A 19,436-nucleotide genomic window follows, 5' to 3' on the forward strand; every position below is an offset into this window, starting at 1 on the left:
TCACCTTTTTTATGTTTTTCATTTTGATAGTTTGTTTTTCAATTTTATCATGATAAATTAGCCTAAATTGAGTCTAATAAGGGCTAAATTATATATATAAAAAATAGATGCAAAAAAAGCATTGTGAACATGGTGCGTTTTACCCCATGAATTCTCCTGACGTTTTCTATTTACTTATAATTATAATTATAAATATTCACTCCCGCCCGATTTTGTAATTAATAAATAAAAAACTTAATTATCGTATTTTCTATTTAACACAAATTTCTAGAATTACCAACAAGTACATCATCTAAACCAAAAGAAAAAAGAAACGCTACTAAAATTAAAACCGCGACGGACCTTAACGAGGACAAAAGCGTCATTACAACAAAACGCGGTAATGCTCCTACTCCAACTCCCAGTAGGCCAGTAGTATAAATAAAGCCAACCAGAGAGAGAGAGAGACAAAAGAAAAAATAAAAAAAAAAAAGAAAAAGAAAAAGAAAAAGAAAAAACCCTAAAATAGATTAGAGAGCGAGAGCGAGAGCGAGAGAGCTCACTCTCAAGTAGACACTGCCCTACAAAACTACCTTGCCTCTTGCCCTTCTTGCAGTCAAATCTTCTTCCAGAGCAGCCTGTGATCTACCCTTTTGGATCCTGGTAAGTCTTTCTTTAAATCCTAATATCTAACTGTTGAATTGTGATTTCGGATTTCGTTTTATTTATCTTTTTTTGCGCTAGACGCATCGGACTTTAGGGTTATTTTTTGGATATCGATATCTGGGTTTTTTTGTTTGATTGCTTTTCTTATTCGATTTCAAATTCTGGAAACCCCAATCTTGTTATCTGTTGGTTTTCGTGTTTATACTTTGCTTTTGTGAATTAAGTTAATGGTTATTGATATAATGGTAAAATAAATGTTGTTGTGATTTAATGCAATGCGAAGAACATTAAAACTTTGTGTGTGTGATGCGAGTTTGAATTGAATATATATATATATATATATATATATATATATATATATATATATATATATATTCTCCCTGTTTGATATTTGACTTCAGGGTTTTTCGTGAGCTCGCCTGCTTTGCTGGTTTCTTTCATTTAAATCTAATTTTTTTTTCCTTTTCTGGGCCTTCCTTATTTGTTTTGAAACTTATGCAGGGTTGTATACTTTTCCCTTGCTTATGCATGTTGGTTTTGTTGACGTTAGGGCACTGCTTGGCACAGTGCTGCTGGTCATATAATTTTGGTGGTGCCTGGTAAGCTGGAAATCTGAGGTTACTCCTCTCAGGTGCTTTCAACTCATCACAATGATTGCTGCTGGGAGTGTAGTGATGAAGAAGTTGACAATTAAGATTGCTTCCCAAAGAATAGAAGTTATTCCTGGGAAAAAGTTGCTTGCTGCTGAACGTTGCAGTGTTTCTGTGGGTGAGAATCCTGGTTCTCAGACAAGTAAATCAGAAATTGTGAAGCAGAAATCTTCTGTGTCAGGTTCTAGGAAGCGTGGACCACCAAAGATGATAGAGTGTAAACAGCAGAAGAGGCTGAAGATGGACCGTGCAGTGACACAACAGTGTTCTGCCCTTCTAAAATCACTGATGGTTCATCCAGCTGGCTGGGTTTTCAATAAGCCTGTGGATCCAGTAGCACTGAATATTCCTGATTATTTCTCTATTATATCAATTCCCATGGATCTAGGAACAGTAAAGTCTAAGCTGGGAAAGAATTGTTATGCTAGCATCAAGGAGTTTGCAGATGATATCAGACTGACCTTTTCAAATGCCATGCTGTATAATCCTCCGACAAATAATGTCCATAAAATGGCAGAGGAACTGAATGGGATTTTTGAGACAAGTTGGAAAGCTTTAGAGGATAGATGGAATCATGAAGGACCTAAGTTTGGAAGTGGAAAGATTATAAGTGGACAGACAACACAAAACATTGATTCCAGACCGAATTGTCCCAGAACACCTCCTCTGCACAGCAATGCTTTGCCAAAGAAGTCAAAACCATCTGAAGAAAAGGTGATAAGGTGCTCATCCAATGCAAGTGTTGTTTTGGAAGTAAGTCATTCCTTTAGATTTAGGATGGATTGGATCTGTAATGAAAAACTAGAATACAGCTCTAACTAGAAACCTCTGATTGCTGTATATATATCTGACCCATGTGTTTTGGCTATTGTATTATATATTTTTGCAGTTTTTTAGTAATTGAAGTCTGCTATGTTCCAAGTACTTTGACTTTCTAATGTATATTTATATATTTTCAAAATCTTTGTAGTTGAAGTTTGTATATTTCTGCTTTGTTTATAGGCAAAGCCTACTAAACCAGCAGGGGTGTGCAAGTCTCACGTGCCAAGTTCTTACAAAGGTGTGAAGTGGCAGAGTAGTGTTATAGGCACTGATGGTGGTGGAAGACATGCATGCATCTCTAAGAATGTGAAGCCATTGTTGATCCCAGTTGCCCCAAACTGTAGTAGCTGTGGCAGTAATAGTTGTCAATGCAGGCTCCAAAGTGATTCAAACCATACACACTCAGGTGGATAGCTAACTTTATTTTTTTCCCTTGCCATGGTTTTGTTACCTATTATTTCTTTGACCATTGTATGTTTTTCCTTGGCTTAGATATATCATCTGAGAGATCATCAGGGAGAGATCAGCGTGCATGTAGCACTGATACCTCCAAACTGGTATGGTAATGTGTCCATCATGATCCAGTGTTGGTCAAAATTCAATTTTCTGCAATGTCTGATCAAGCATGCTTGTCAGTTATTTTTCCAGGAAAAAAGCATGCCTGTACCACAGATGAGCAAATCAGATCCAGATTCTGATGGTGAGAAAACTTGTTTTTGGTATTTGTAATATTAAAATGCATACCATATGGTTACCTGACTTCTGTAATGCTGTTCCAAATGATATGTAGGGGCTGTTAGTGCTTTGGATGATGAAAATATATGTCCCAGTTCCCAGCTTACAACTCTGGCCGCAGATGCAGCATCTGGAGAAGGTTGGCTTTCATGTAATTGAATTAAGTGCTGGTGCTGGTGTTTTAACCTGATTTTAGTTCTTATTTTTTTTTTAATTTTGCTTTTGTTTGTTAGACTGGAGCTCTCTTTTTGATGTTCCATTGTCACCAACTAAAGCTCTCCGTTATGCGACAATAAAACATCGATTTGCAGATACTATTTTAAAAGCTCAAAATAAGGCACCGCTTCATGATGTAAGCTTTTTTCTTTGTGTGGCAGTCTGAGGTGTTGTTGAATTTTGACTCTTTACTGTGAAATGAGGGTAGCTGATGGTACAGGTGCCTGATTTTTCATTTGATCTTTCTTATTGTTAGGGTGATAAAGCTGATCCAATGAAGATGCGGCAGGAGAAGGAACGATTGGAAAGGCGGCAGCGGGAAGGTAATTTAGGTCACTTATTGTCTTCCTAAATATGCTACATCAGGTATTCCTTGTTAGAATCGTACACAAACATGGTAGTGGGTCCTTGTATATCATATTAACAATCAAAAGAAAAAATGTTCAACACAATTGTCCTGGTTATTGATATTTAGCATTCAGGCATGGTTAACTTTGTGATGGGTATGTTGGGCTGGTGTCAAAGTTTTCCAATTTTTGTCATTGTTAGTCTTGAAATTGGATGATTATATTATTTGTCTGTTGATATGGTGTCCAATTTTTCCAATTTTATTTTGTGTGGGATCACGTGTATGGTATGTATGTGAATTCACATGTTTTCTATTTCTAAGATTGATCTCTGTCTATTACATGGCTTGTCGATCTTTTTTTGTTCATGCCAGTGTCCCATATTTTGTTTTAATTGTGGACTTTGATTTCATGACAATATAGAGAAGTCTTGGATTGAAGCACAAATCCGAGCTGCTGAAGCTGCCTCTCGAAGGAGGGAAGAGATGGAACTGAAAATGCAACGGGAGAGGGAAAGAGAAGCCGCTCGAATTGCGCTACAAAAGGTTTACTTGCTAATTGATTTTCACAATTGAACTTGTATTTGTGGATCCTCCTGATTGATGTTACTTTAAATTGCCTCTTACCTGTTGATTTTGGTTGCCACTGCAGATGGAAAAGACTGTTGAGATTGAACAGAACCTAGATATCCAAAGAGAACTGGAGAGGCTCTGTGGCTGTTCAATATCATTCGATTTCCGTTTTGGCAGTGGAAAGATGGAAGTGGTAAAAAAGGGAGAAATTGGAGCTTGCATCGGTAGCCCGCTTGAGCGGTTGGGTTTGTTTATGAAAGATGACATTGAAGATGAGGATGGTGGGGAGTTTCTGGATGGAGATGGAGAAGAGGGGGAGATACTCTGTTAAAAACCCGACAGATTTCTAAGCATGTCAAGTAAGTTTTTTTCAGGGAAAACATAGGGTGTAAATGTATTAATTTTGTAGTGGGATAGAGGGATCAATGTAGCACTGAACTAGTATATCTATAGGTTGATGGATATATAGTTCTCTGGTTAACTCACCATTCGTCTCTCTGCACTCTTGAGAGCACTTGTAAATCGTTCTTTTTTTCTCTTGGGTTTTATACCGTGTGGACAGCCGTGTCTGCATGTATGTGTACACACACACACACACACGCACACACGCACACACAGAGTTCAGCAATCGACGACCATATCAGGGAGCTTCTTCTATGCGATTGAAAGGTCAAGATATGCATCTCCATCTGCCTGGACAAAAACTTTCCCACGTGAAAGCAGGAATTCGGTAGCAAGCAGGCAATTTTGGGCCAAAAGCTAGAGAAATAATAAAATAAGCCATTAATGAATGTGCGAGCTCGAGGGCGATTATTTTGCCTGCCAAGAACCTAAAAATGCCTTTCAGCATTCTCATGAACTCTTAGGACATGTCCCAGTACCACAGCAAAACCATTTGAATTCCCTCTGTAAATAAGGGCCTTGAGCATTAGAATAGTAAAGGGCAGTGTCATCACTACTATTAGCTTGTAATATTTTATTGAAAAGATATACCTAATTGCTAGAATTGTGGATGTATTTATTTAGAAGATATACCCTCTTGCTAGAATTCCTTATGTCTTGCTATTCCTCCTCCATAATTTATTATTATATTATACAATAAACTAATGAGGAGGGTATTTTGCTGTTTCAATTGTTGTGGCGTCAGACGTATGAATATAGCCCCTCTTTTTGTCCTTTTGACAACTATTCATTTCGGATGCTAAATTCTCTTTTCAATTTTCGACTCCCATATTATATTTTTAATTTATTTTGATTTATTTACTATATTTTATTATGGTATCAAAAAATATCATGTCATTAGATTGATGTTCGATTTTTTACAATAAAAGTTGATCTTATCATTTTAGAAAAAATTGAAACAGTATGTACCAACTTTAGCATTAAAACAAAGAGACAAATTCTCTCTCCTCTTCATGGGGTTTGGAATCGTATATTTCAGTCTAAAATTTTATTTATTTTATATTTTTATCCTTGAAATTTTAGAGCTAAGAGAAAAATAAGAGAAAAAATGATTTATTGGCTGTATTTTAGCTACCAAAAATACTAATTTAGTGTCAATAAATTCCTCTTGAGAGAAGGGTTTAATGAAGATAATATTTTTCTTTAAATATATCACAAAAGAAATTAATTGTAGGCTTTTAATACAAGTGTGTAAAAATGATTGATTCAAATATTTTAATCTTTGAATTGAAGTGTTTTTTAACAATTATAATAATTTTTTACTTAAAAATAATGTTTCTCGGAAAATTTGTTTTACATGTTTTTCTTAAAATAAAAAGAAATGCATGAATAAGAAAATTAGGTTTTTGATTAAAAATATATGATCTTTCCTTTTTAGTTCAACTCGTTTTAATTTTTCCAAATATTTGTTTTCTAATTGCTATTGTTTTTATTCAATGAAGCATGCTGCCAACTAAAAAGCTATTTTCTTGAAATAAAAAAAAAGATAATTTTGATGAAAAAGATTTTCTCCTTCATAATTTAAATGTTGTCTTTCCAATGTTTATTTGTTCCATCATTTAATTAATAAAAAATAGATTCTAAAAATAATAGTTATTTCTAAAAAGTAGATTTTAAAAAACAAGAGTTATTAAATTTAGTTGGGTCTATAACCTAGATAGCAAATCAAGCAAGTTAACCTAAGTTGAATCGAGTCAATTCAAAATATCACTATTCAATATTAAAAACAAAGATCATAATGATGTCGTTTTAATTTTTTTAAGAAGTCAAATTAAGTTTTAGTTAGACCGTTTGAGTAATAAATGAACTTATCAAGTTGATAGGATCATACTAGGTCAGCTCTAAAAAGTTTTTTACAGTAGCACGTGGGCAACTACCTGGTAAAGGATAAAATAACTTGATTAAATATATTCTTCCATTATTACAATATAAAAAATAATTAAATTTAAAATAAATCTTCTTTGTATTTTTTTTAAAAATGAGAATATACAAGAAAACTAGGAGATTATACCGAAATATTAATTATTTTCTAAACTTACAAGTCATGTAATTTTTGTTCTAACAAACTTAATATTAAATTAGTAGATATTGTAGAATTAATGAATAAGTTAATCAATCATGGTTCTAATTTTTTCAGGTCCCAAATGTAATTTATTATAAATCATAAATTATTACTAATATTTTAATATTGTGATGTATTAAACTTCAATATTAAAGGTATGTATTGGGAACTAAAAAATTTAATAATTATAGATATTAATCACTATTTGGCAAGTCCGATCCTCTAAAATATATTATTTTAGAAAATATATGTTATAAAATAAAAAATTTGAACCAAATGCAAAGATAAAATAAAACCTAAAAAATATTGGGTTTTTTTTTGTGTAGTGTTTTTGGTCTCTTCTTGTTACTTTTTTTAAAAGGAAATCAATAGAAGTTAAAATTATAGAGTAATTAAGACATTTAACAAGGTTATTTAGTCTTTATAATAAGAATAACACATGGTACAGGTAGCACAACAACGATCTTGGTTTCGTAGATCCATGAACAGACAGAGATCATGAGCAGAACCAATTGACAGTAAAAATGCAGGTTTTTATTAGTTATCATTTAAGGTGTAATTGCTCTTGCTCTAAAACAGCACAAACATTTATATCCCATAATAACTTATGTTGTACCTCGCAAAGTAAGTTGTGAGGAGTTCCTTTTTTTTTTTTTTTTTTTTCTTTCCTCTTTTAGTTTCATTTGCCAGTACTCATCAGGCTTGCAGGCTAGCTTGGTGATGATTGTGCGTGCCACAGCAGAACCAGTTGTATTAGGTCAAACTTGGGATTAGAAGTTCTAGCATGTTCACACACAAACTGGGCAGTTCATGCGCGTTCCCAATTTCCAAGATAACCAATCATTTCGGATTCAAAGACCAGAAAATCAAACTCAAAACATAAAACAATAATAAAAAGAAGGAAGAAGATGAAGCTGGTGTTGTACAACTAAAATTATTGCAGACCAGGCAAACACAAAAAGTCAATCAAAAGTTCCAGAACCCTAATATGCATCTAAACTTCTACCATGCCGGGTCCTGCATTACGAAGCATCCGCTTAACATGCACCTTTCAAGAAAAGACTCTACAAGTCATACTGAGTAGCGATTCTTGGCATTTCTGTCTTTCTTCGCATCATCCTGAAAACACAGTTCAAAACATAAACTCAATATCCTCCACCATGCAAAACAACTAAAAGCAGTTGGTATCTGACAATATACATGCATAAAAAGCAAAGTCCTTACATGGAATATGAACCCAATAGTCTCATTGTAATCGAGAAACTCCTTCCACTGTTTTCCAATGCTCACCTGCAAAATGACAGTTCATCAATTCACCCGATCAGAAATCTCAAGGAGATTAATTGACTTTATCTTATTCCATAACCCTCCAAGTTCCATAGCTTTGAAAACAACTCATTCTGTTTCACCATTCAGCATATGGTTTATTTCTCGAATAAATTCAAAGTTTTCCAGCACACTAGCTGCTACTATTTTTACAATCTGCTGCAGATGGCTGAATGAAGTAAACAAGTTTAACGCCCTTACAAGCAATATGATGGATTTGACATTGTTCAAAGAAGACACATGACATTGTTCAAAGATGACACAGCTATTATGAGGCTCAACTTGTTCTATTCATTTGACAGCTGAATATGACAGGTCCAGGCTACATTCATCAAGTGGTGCCAGTTGTACATCACCTTTGATTCCAACCTTGTTGATTCTGAACTTCGTTTGCAAAGGAATTGGACTTTTGACTGGCCAGGACTTTTTATGCGCCTCTTTAATGCATGCAAATGAAAATCCATATGTAACCAAATGAAATGTGGAGATAACCATTTGGTGACTTATGGCCAACCTTCATTAAAAAGGTTATGTATGCAAAAGCCAATCACTACCTAGACTACAAGCAATAAAAATATGATGCTGGATTAGAGCAATAAATGAGACCCAGCACCTACATGCTCTAACATGTAATAGCATCTAGGCCTTGTGATGCCCAAACTATTTAGCACTACATACACCAATGAGCAAGTCATAGCTCTCACAATTGTTGGATTAATACAATAGACACTTGATGCAAAATTTATTTCCTAACTTGAAAGCACCAATATAGAGGGTTACAGGTTTAGATTCATATGCTTTTATCCCCAAGCCACTGACTAGTTCATGATGATAAACAACTACAGCTGCATCTTAATGGAAATGTCATTATCAGGAAAAATATTCTAGAAGATGATGCCAAGTTTCCTCCTAAGCCGGTTTAGTTCTAGCTTCGATTTATTGTCATTAGTGCAGACCACAAAGAGATACACAAAGGTCCTAGTAACTGCCATCTCCAAACAGAATTCTTCCTACATGTGATTTTGTTTCCTTTGTCTTATTGGAAACCAATGGGAGTGTACATGAAAAATAAGGAATACCATGCTCAAAAGTAATGGATGATGGTGCAACACTTATCCAAGGAGAAAGAATCTAAGAAGTGACAATCTGTAACAGTATCCACAAGAATGAAAAAGTTGCCAGTTCTATACTATCTCCATGAAGAAAGCAATCATTGCAATTTACGATCCAAAGCAAACAATCCAATATATATATAATCCTCCTTTTCTTTTCGATAGCACTACCTGAGCAGCTTCATTTGAAGCATTCTTAGTCCAGATAGCAATCTTTTCCTGCCTAGCCCTCACATTGACCACTGCTCCACAAATTTCATCTCCATGATCAAACTGCTCTCCAATCATTGCCAACAACTAACAAAAAAATAGTGTACAAACAAAATAAGCTGCAACATAAAACTGCAGTCAGATACTGCCATCTGAACAACATTGAAACATACCGTATTCAACCAAAAAGTATCAGATTTTCCTTTACTAAGAGTTACACTCCACTTCCCTCCATTAGCACAAATAGGGTCCTCCCATTTTGGCTCAATTTTATCTTTGAAGCAATGAAAGTCTGCTCCAACAGCCAGCTTGCTCGGGTGATGTATATTGTTGTAAACACTGAATGAACCACACATTATATATTGTCAACGCATTAATCAAAACTAATTTCCATTAAATCACTGAAGAAACTGATAGTATTCATTCACAAAAGAAAATAAAAAATCACAATTCAAGCTGCCAACTTTAACCAAAGACGCAAGAAGCCAACGACAAAAGATAACAACTTTCTATAGCAACATGAGTCTACTACAATTACACAGAAAAACATTTCATTAAAAAACCTTCACATTAATCACAAAGAAAGCAATAACGACGTGCATAATTAAGCAATCAACATTAAAATCGTAGGATAGCAACTTTCTCTAGGTATACGTGAATTTCCAGATCTATTGCTTGCATCACCGATTTCTTGTAAAACCCAAAAAAAAAAAGAAATATTATTCTTAAGAAAAAGCAAAGGCAATTTCCCATCAAAGAGCAAGAAAACAAGGCAAGAAAATCAAGAACCACACAAAGGAAAAAGGGCGCAACCTCCAAAACTCCTCAATAGTAGAAAAAGTGAAGATGGAGCGCAGGCTGCTACCCCAACTGGCATGTTTGGATTTGGCAGATGGATTATCGAACCAGAAAGTCCATTGATGTTCAAGTGGGTGAGGCTGGTATGGTAAAGAAACTGATTTCTTTAACGATGAGTCGTCATCTCCTCCTGCAACGATCTCTCCTTCTTCTAGATCGTCTTCGGTGTTAGGGTTTGGAGTTTTTTCTGTTGCTAATTTTTGTGGGTCTTCAACATCCATATTTCTTTTGTTTTTGTTCCTTCAAGTTCTAGGTTAGGTTATTATACAGAGAGAGAAAAATGAAAGTTAATATACGCGGACTCATAACACCCAACAGAAACGCCTGTTTTTTTTTTTTTTTTTTAAAAAAAACGTGTAACTTAATTACTCAATTGTTTTTTATATATAAATCATGAGTTTTTTTATAAATTTTAAAATGATAAAAAATTTATATGATTATTAATTTTAAAATTATAAATTAATTCGAATATACATATTAATTAAAATAAAAAAGCCTGAAAATTTTATATGGAATAGTAAGATATTATTTAAGAAGTAAATAAATAAAAAGAAGAGAGATAATATAATTTTAAGTAGGATTGTTTTTTTCTTATTTATATTTATTTTTTTTATCTAATAACTATGAAATTTCTCTAGAAAAACATATGCTGTTTATTTCTTTCCCTTTTTATATGATAAATTAAATTGCATCTTTTGATTTTTATTTGTAACCAATATTAACTTCCTTTTCTTTAAAAAGACATTTTTTATTTAAAAATAATATATAAAGATATTATTATTATTATTATTATTCTATTTTGGACTCCATAAATTGTTAATTCCAATAAATAAAAAACATGTATGGAAAAAGTCACCCTTAGCTTATTTTCTAATTCTTTTTTCCACTACTCACACTTTTATTAAATATTTGTTTTTTTTAAGAAAATTTCTAAAAAATAATTATGACTTTCAAAAATTTTAATTTTTTTTAAAAGTATATTGAAGTTTTATTATATGTGAACATTTCAACTCAAGATACTGAAAAGTGATTTTTTAAGAAAATTAGGTCCACCATCAAAGCTTGGCTCGTCAAATTAATAGACAAAAATAAAAAAAAATAAAACGTCTAACTATGGAGGGTTAGATTGTAATTGCCGAGATAAATTCAGTATAATAACTGACCAAATTAATAGTTCTTTTTTTGCATTGCGTTCAAATTATTTTTTATATAAAAAATATTAAATTAATATTTTAGATATATTTTTTAATGATTTTAACACATTAATATTAAAAATAATTTATTAAAAAAACATGATTTTAATATATTACCACAATACCAAATTAATATTTACAATCTCAATGGTTTATTCATCTATCTATCTATCAATTAATCTATCTATAAACCTATCTATATATATCTATACAAAATATGAAAATGCTAATTAGCAATATAATTAAACATGAATGAATTGATTTGCAAACAAACTTTTAATACTCAATTCTCATATAAAATGACGTCACCAATTAATTTGTAATTCATGGAAAAAGTAATTGTCACATTTGTTTGTATAAAAATTTGAAAAAGTTTGTTCATATAACATTACCCCTAGATATATCATATCTGATGAAGTCTTATACATATTTTGTATTAATAGGATGCAATTTAAATTATATTCTATATTTATGACATATAGATTGCTAATTCCAAAATATTTTCCAAAAAAGCAAAAGATTAGAAATAGATGTTTTCAATGCATATAGGTTGTTCACATGTTTTTTTTTTTTTTTGAATTATTTTTCTCTTGTTTATGTCTTATTAAAAAATTCAAATTCATAGAAATATGTTTTTAATGAATTCACTTTCATTTTGTATTTCTTAATTACTTTTCTTATCAAATTGATGTTAGCATTGTTTTTTCTTTTTTAAAAACCAAAATATAAAAAAAATATAAAATAAAAAGGAAAATAAACAAGGATTTAAAATGCAAAACAAGAAAAATGAGGAATCAAGCTAAAATGAAGTTGCTTGGGGATCAAGTAATTAAGAAAGAAAAATGATGAAAGTCAAGTGAGCTAAAAGTATAAAATAAGATAAATGAGAGGAAATAAAATTGAGTTAGTCGGAACCAAGTAACTATAAAAAAAATGATAAATTTACGGGTTATAAATATATAAGTGAATTGAAGAGAATTGAAGCCATCACACAAAAAACCAAACCTTATCTCTTCCATAAAAAAACTTTTTATGAACTAGGTATGGCTCCTAGCATTATTGATCTAGTATTTCTATAGTGTGACAAGAACTAAGCTATTACATAAGCCAAGGAGTTAAGGTATTACTAATTATCTGAACATGTACTTAGACTATTTCATTTGATTAAAAATCATAAAAAAAGATGTAAAGATAGACTAAATATCAATTGAAGATAATCTTACATATTCTTTTACTAAGCTACTATCATAACAAAAACATTATTATTATTATTATTATTATTATTATTAAAAGCATCCTTTATCTTTAATATCTATTGATATTTGATTAATAAGTCTATTATAAATATAAAGTTTTTGGAACAAAAATACTTTATGAAAAAAATTATAAAGTTGTTTTAATTATGAAATTTTTATTGTATCAAATCATTGCTCTTAAATATTTCTGGTCGATGGCCTGTTAAGATTGAACATTAATTAGAGTCGTTGAAAATAAAAAGTACCTTCACTCACATCTATTTTTCTTCTATTGATTTATGTGCTATATGTTTAATGTCGCGGCGCACGCGGCATTGAAGACGACGAGTCTGTCTCCTGAGAGGTGAGTTAAAAAAAAGGGTTTGAGGATAATTATAAAATTATGATTATGAGTTCAAGAGTTGCCACCTAATATTATGGTTATTAGAAAACTTATAGTCTGCAAGAGTTCGGGTAAAGGACTGGTTGTACAATGGAAAGATACATCACTCCCAATGCACCATACCTAAGGTAAGCCGTATTATTGTTTGCTTGTTATTCTAAGTTGTGTTCTTGTCCGTTAATCTTATCTAAAGTTTAAGGCACATCTCCCTTTATGAGAAAGTTTTTACCTCATTCAGTTTAAATCTTAACCGTTTTAAGAGCTAAATTTTAGCATTACATTTACTTATTTTTTTGTATTTTTAATATTTGAGGGTATATACTAAAATCTATAGCTAAATCCTAACACTTTAAATATAAAGTGAACAAAATCATTAGTGAAGGATTTTTGATATTTTAGCTAAACCTTAATGAATAATTATAAATTGGTTATGATATCCATTTTACATTTTAAAACATGAGAAAGATGCAATTTTTTTGTTTTTGATTTTTATGAAGATATGCTCGGAAAACTTCTAGAATTTGGCCGTATGCATGAAATTATTTTTTTTAAATAGAATTTTGTTTTTAATTTTTTTCAAGTTTCAGAGGAAACCCAATTGTATACAAAATTGTTGGAAAAACATGTGAAGGGACCCAATATTTTTAAAATTCCCTTTTAAAAATTTATTTTTTTATATATATTTTTTTAATATTATTATATTATTTATTTATTAAATGGGCTGGACCCAATCGGGTCGGGTCGGGTTGACAGGTGGCCCAACAGACCTGGCCTCCTTTGTTTTTGAAGTGGGTTGGACTCAACCAACCATACGGGCTGGGTTGAAATGGGTCCAACCCGGTTAGGTTGGGTCGACTGATGGCCCAACAAGCTTTCTTTTTCTTTTTCTTTTTCTTTTTAGTTTGGGCTGGACCCGGTCTAACCATCTATGCTGGGCTAGAATGAGTCTAGCTCACGACCCATATGGTTGCCGACTCGACCCAGCAACCATGTTAATTAATCTTCCATTTGCATGTCGAGCAGGTTCTCGTTTTGCATGAAAATGGCTGTAATTTTTGCAGCCAAAGAGGAATAAGAACATTACCTGGCATAGGTTGTGGCTAGTTGGCAGTGCTAAGAAGACCGATGTGTGGTTGGTTGCGGCAACAACAACAGAGACATGGAGGAGAAAGTGGGAGAAAGCTAGCAAGGGGAGAGAAAAAAAGAAACAGGGGGGATGATAGGTTTTTTTTGCCAGACTTTGGCTTCCAATTGCTTCCTTCCAAGGCATGGAATCCACACTTATTTATAAGGAAAAAGGGACATTTTGTCTTTACTGGTGTTAAATATTGGCCCGTGATTCAAATTGGAAGGATCTCAACCATTGATTCAAAGTTACCATTATGAACTGTCAGATTTTGACAACTCAAGATTGTCTGAGTTAATTATTTTGGGGCGGAGTCGAGGTCATTGTGATGTCAATTGGCCAGAAAAAACCATACTAGGGTATGGTTAAGTGTCAGGCCATTATGGTGGTGTATGGTTGGTATGGTTTGGTTGAGAGATGAAGTATTAAATACTCTAAAAAGGTAGCCACCTGAGAAGCTTTCAGGTGAAAACAAATAATGAAGAAGATAAATAGTAACCAGACGACATGTCATCAGTTTCCTTTTTTTTTTTTCTATTGTTTAGGTAAAAAATGGTTATGTTTTGGTCAAAATGCATCGTTTTACTTAATTTGACCTTGAATCTGCATTGTCTCTGATATGCCGTGAATGATTCGAAAATCGGCAACAATGAATCTGACGAAAATGGATGAAGGATGGGTCTGGTTGTGTTGTCTTTCTTTTGGTGTTTAGGCTGGATTATAGTGATTTCAAGGTAAATAAGATGGAGGATAGACTAAAATGATACTTTGATAAGTCGATCTGGATGCCACAAAGATCAATCTAGGATTTCGACGCCACACTCTTTGTGATTGAAGAGTGATAAGTCAGGTAGGGTTCTTCACAAAATCAATCTGGAAGAATAACTCTTAATTCTGTGAATTAAGTTTCAAAATCTTGGCAAAAAGTTCTTTATTACATATTCTGATACTATATTTATAATTGGAACATCCCTCCAAAGTTAGGAAAAATTCAATATAGCAGAAGTCAAGCCCAAAAAACATACTTTGACAAACTAACTTAAACAAATTAACTAGCACATGTTTTTTGATCATTCTAACATAAACAAACCTAATTTAAAACAACTATAACTTCTTACATAAAAGTCCAATGCAATCATGGTTGGACAATCTAGAAAGAACACATTCTGAACTTGAAATCCACCTAGATTAGTCTTATTTTCACATGCAATGGATGACTTCAAATTCGGGTTCAAATTCATTTGTTGTTCTGACCATAAATAGCATCAATTCCTTCACTTATTTGCATATCAACCCAAATTCAAGTAGCCCAACATCAAAAGAACCATTAAGGGCTTTTCCTATCTCTAAGTTTCAATTGTAGGCAAATAAGCACCCTTGAACCAATTTCAAACTGATTGCTAATTTTCAACTCTGACACAACTTCAATCATTCCAATTTGACTCGTCAAGGCCCTTTGTAGTTGTTTCGCTCTCGCTCTTGTCATTGGACCATCTGAATCCTCTTGCATATTAGATTTAACTTTACAAGATGGATTATAATTCCCATGATGCACATCAGTCTCTCTAGTTTTGGGCATAACGGGGTTCGATCAGGCTTCCGACTTTGTCCAAAATTGCAGCTTGATTTTATACATATTTGAAATCCTTCCTCAACCAGCTTTTTCCTCATCGCTGTCTCCTTGATATTATTATTAGTTTTTATTTTTATTTTAAAAGAAAAGAGGTAAATTTGGGGGAATAACCTATAAATGAGTTTTGACATTTAACATAGGGAAGTCAAACTTTATAAATTCCTTTTTATTATAAACTGATACATATTATGTTTTTTTTAATGAAAGAGAATATTTTTATAAGTTGAGGTATAAATGATACATAAAACTAATATGTAGGTGCTTGTTAGATAACATGTATATTGAACTGATTCGTGTGAAAATCTCATATAGAGAGTTCATTTGTGTTTATGGAAAGACTCATATGATAGCTGTGTAAGTTATTCTTAGACTTGAGATCACTAAGTTATTTTATATAGAGAATATTATGCGTTGATCTTAACTATATATTGTGCTATTAAAAGGTAATAAATAATAAGATATAAGATATAACATGAACTATATGAAGATATTTGAGTGATCAAGAGAGGATTCATCACCATAAATATATTAGAAAAAAAATGTTTCATATGTTCTCAAATAGTATTATTCGTGAAATTCTTGTGTAAAGTGGAGTGAGATTTAAAACGATTTTCAAATCTTATTCATAGAATCAATAATTATGGTGTTAAGAATAAACATAATTTGATAGAGCATACACACTCCATATTTTAATGTCTAAACTGAAACTTTTTTTAATAAAGTGATAATAATTATATAGAGAAACTAGTCACTCAAAAGTTAAGTTAAATCACATATGACTTTTTTAATATTTAAGGGATGATAATATGTTGCTAGACATTGTACTTGATCTTAAAATATAAATCAATCAATTTATTAAATCAACAATAAAGTAAATTGTTTAATTTATTTAATCTTATTTTATTTAAAATTGTGATTTATATTTTGACTAAAATATTAGAGAATCCAATGAGTCACACACATTAAAAGATGATTAATCAAATATGACTTGATTGTAAATAAATTTTAGAAATTAAGGACTAAAATGTAATTAGTACAAGAGATTAAGATTCTAAACCTAAAAAGATTAAATAGAGACTTAATTAAGTAAATTTTTAACATTATTCTGAAATAATATATGTGATAGTTTTTTAGGTGGAAAAGTGATATTTTTTCATTTATAGAGTTATCAGGTTTCCTTATAATAGACTATTATGCCTTATAATTTTTTATGAAGATCTGATGTGGTCAGATAGAAAGCTATCATAGAATATTCGATATAAAAACACTTAAACACATAAAAAGAAAGAGCTAGCACTCAAAGACATAATGATCTTTCTCTTCTAAATTGATTTTATGATATTTCTTACTTGTGGTTTATGTGGATTATAATTAGAGGTTGGATACTTGAATAACTTGTAGTTTGTGACAATCCAGCCTAAAAGAAGTTGATCAAACCTTAAAAAAAGATCTAATCTTCAATTAATCTTAACAAAAATCATTAACGGCCTTAGATTATCTAATAAGATCCATGAACTTCTAAAAAAAAAATTAAATTATCATATTCACTATATCTAAGAATTTTGAGAAATCCAACATCTTAGTAGGGCACATAGTAGATGGATGATATGTATGTAGAATTTTAAAAGACACTAACTATTGGCTTTCTTTCATGCACCTATGTGTTAGCCTTTACGTTTTTAGTATATGCTCTATCATAATAAAGCTTATAAGGAGATAAAATGATAACATTGTTAAAGGAATAATAGACAATGATCAAGTGACATATATGAAAAGACTCGCATGAATCACTTTGAATGAATGCAAAAGAGATAAAGGAATGCATAAGGGAAACACATACCACCCCTAAATGTGAAATAAGGCATTATGACATACCTCGTAATGGGTAAAGTCTTTATGCCAGCCACACTATAAAAACTTAGAAGGAAACTGATATGCCTAAGGTCTACACCCCTAATCACTTGACCTATATCTTAAAACTTGAGACAAGTCTTACAGGAAACATAAGTATAAAGCCATGATGGGTCATAAAATTCATTTAGGAATTCCAAGGCCTAAATGAGCTCACATCCATTTAAGCCCTGACATATCATGTGGCCAAATGCTTTATTAAAATTAGGATAATCGATTTAGGCCTCTAAAAACCCTAATAACTCAACAAGTCCAGAACACTTATCATCAAGCTAGACTTGAGGAATCACTAAAGTTTTATAAGAAAACACCCATAGATAAAAAACTAAAGAATTTTGAGAGAAGTCTTTCTCTTTTCTTAATATTACCATCAATATTTTATACAATAAATAGAGAAAAGAAGCTAACTTACTGACCCTCAAAACAGGAAATAAATACTAGATAGGAAAGTATCCTACACTAAACTAGAAAGTAGTAATCTAGAGAATCTGGATAGTTAATACCAGATTCTCTTTCCTAAACTATATATACTAAGATTTCTTTAAGATCCTAACTGATTTTGAGACTGATTTCCACACTCCCCCTCAAGCTGGGTTGTTTATGTTATACATGTCTAGCTTGTGACTCAATTCTTCAAAATTAGTCCTTGGTAGAGCTTTGGTGAGGATGTCTGTAATTTGAGATTTTGTTAGAGTGTAAATGAGGTGAACAATGTTCTTCTCAATCTTTTCTGTGATGAAGTGTTGATCTATTTCAATGTGTTTTGTCCTGTCATGATGAACTGGATTCTTTGCTATGCTTATGGCTACTTGATTATCACAATGCATTTGGATAGGTGTCAATGATTCCATGTCAAGTTCCTTAAGTAATCTTTGTATACACATCCCTTCACAAATACCAAGAGCTAGAGCTCCAAGCTCAGATTCTACACTGCTTCTAGATACTACATGTTGTTTCTTGCTTCTCCAAGTTACGAGATTTCCCCAAACATAGGAGCATTATCCAAAATTAGATCTCCTATCTATAATGTCTCCTGCCTAATCTGTATTTGTGTAGAATTTCTGTTGTCACATTTCTTGTATAGAAGGCCTCTACCAGGAGTCATTTTTAGGTACCTCAAGATTCTATTAACTGCTGTCATATGACCTTCTCTCGAGTTGTTCATGAATTGGCTTACAAAACTGACAGAAAAGCCAATATCAAGTCTGGTATGTGAGAGATAGATGAGTCGACCCACAAGTCTTTGATATCTCCCCCTATCCACTAGTATACTATCATTTTCAGCTCCTATATTCTTTATTAAATCCATTGGAGTGTTTGCAGGTTTGCATCTAAGCATTCCCCTTTTTTTTAGTAGGTCCAAGATATATTGTTGTTGAGAAACATATATACCTTTTCTTGATCGTGCCACTTCCATGCCAAGGAAGTATTTGAGATACCCAAGGTCTTTGATCTCAAATTCCTTGGCTATAAGTTTCTTCAATCTCACTAGTTCTTCCTCATAATCCCCAGTTAAGATGATGTCATCCACATATACTATTAGGATTGCTATTTTCTTTTTTGGAGAGGTTTTTACAAACAGTGTGTGGTTTGCTTGGCATTGGGAATATCCATATTGTGCTACTGTCTTTGTAAATATGTCAAACCATGCTCGAAGGGATTGCTTGAGTCCATATAATGATTTTCTTAGTCTGCATGCTCTGTTAAGGTTGAAGGATGTTTTTAGTCTTGGAGGAATCTCCATGTACACTTCTTCTTCTAAGTCTCCATTAAGAAAAGTATTTTTGATGTCTAGTTGATGTAATGGCCAGTTTTGGTTAGCTGCTAGGGACATAAGTACTCTGATTGTATTAAGTTTGGCCACTAGAGCAAATATTTCTTGATAATCTATTCTATAGGACTAGGTAAATCCTTTTAC

At 32.2% G+C, this 19,436-nt stretch overlaps 2 protein-coding genes across 3 annotated transcripts; one reads left to right on the top strand and one right to left on the bottom strand.

Annotated features, from left to right (window-relative positions):
• The first annotated feature begins 435 nt into the window (after positions 1-435).
• Positions 436-4,523, top strand: LOC133703526 (transcription factor GTE12-like). Of its 2 annotated transcripts, none has more exons than XM_062128107.1 (10): positions 436-642; positions 1,147-2,048; positions 2,298-2,523; positions 2,610-2,674; positions 2,754-2,817; positions 2,908-2,991; positions 3,086-3,204; positions 3,325-3,391; positions 3,839-3,960; positions 4,067-4,523. In XM_062128107.1, exons 2-10 carry the CDS (start codon positions 1,296-1,298, stop codon positions 4,316-4,318), a joined length of 1,752 nt encoding a protein of 583 aa, XP_061984091.1. In that variant the 5' UTR covers positions 436-642; positions 1,147-1,295; the 3' UTR covers positions 4,319-4,523. The 2 variants fall into 2 exon arrangements, with proteins under 2 accessions (XP_061984091.1, XP_061984092.1); XM_062128108.1 differs by having other exon boundaries at positions 1,196-2,048.
• Positions 4,524-7,377: 2,854 nt separating this feature from the next.
• LOC133702504 (eukaryotic translation initiation factor 4E-1) lies at positions 7,378-10,296 on the bottom strand. Its single transcript, XM_062126800.1, has 5 exons — positions 9,973-10,296; positions 9,333-9,498; positions 9,121-9,246; positions 7,736-7,801; positions 7,378-7,630 (listed from the first exon to the last, which is right to left on the bottom strand). The coding sequence occupies exons 1-5, from the start codon at positions 10,236-10,238 to the stop codon at positions 7,583-7,585; spliced, it is 672 nt and encodes a 223-aa protein (XP_061982784.1). The 5' UTR covers positions 10,239-10,296; the 3' UTR covers positions 7,378-7,582.
• Positions 10,297-19,436: the final 9,140 nt, after the last annotated feature.

The sequence above is a fragment of the Populus nigra genome, chromosome 9 (genome assembly GCF_951802175.1).
Source record: "Populus nigra chromosome 9, ddPopNigr1.1, whole genome shotgun sequence".
NCBI lineage: Eukaryota > Viridiplantae > Streptophyta > Magnoliopsida > Malpighiales > Salicaceae > Populus > Populus nigra.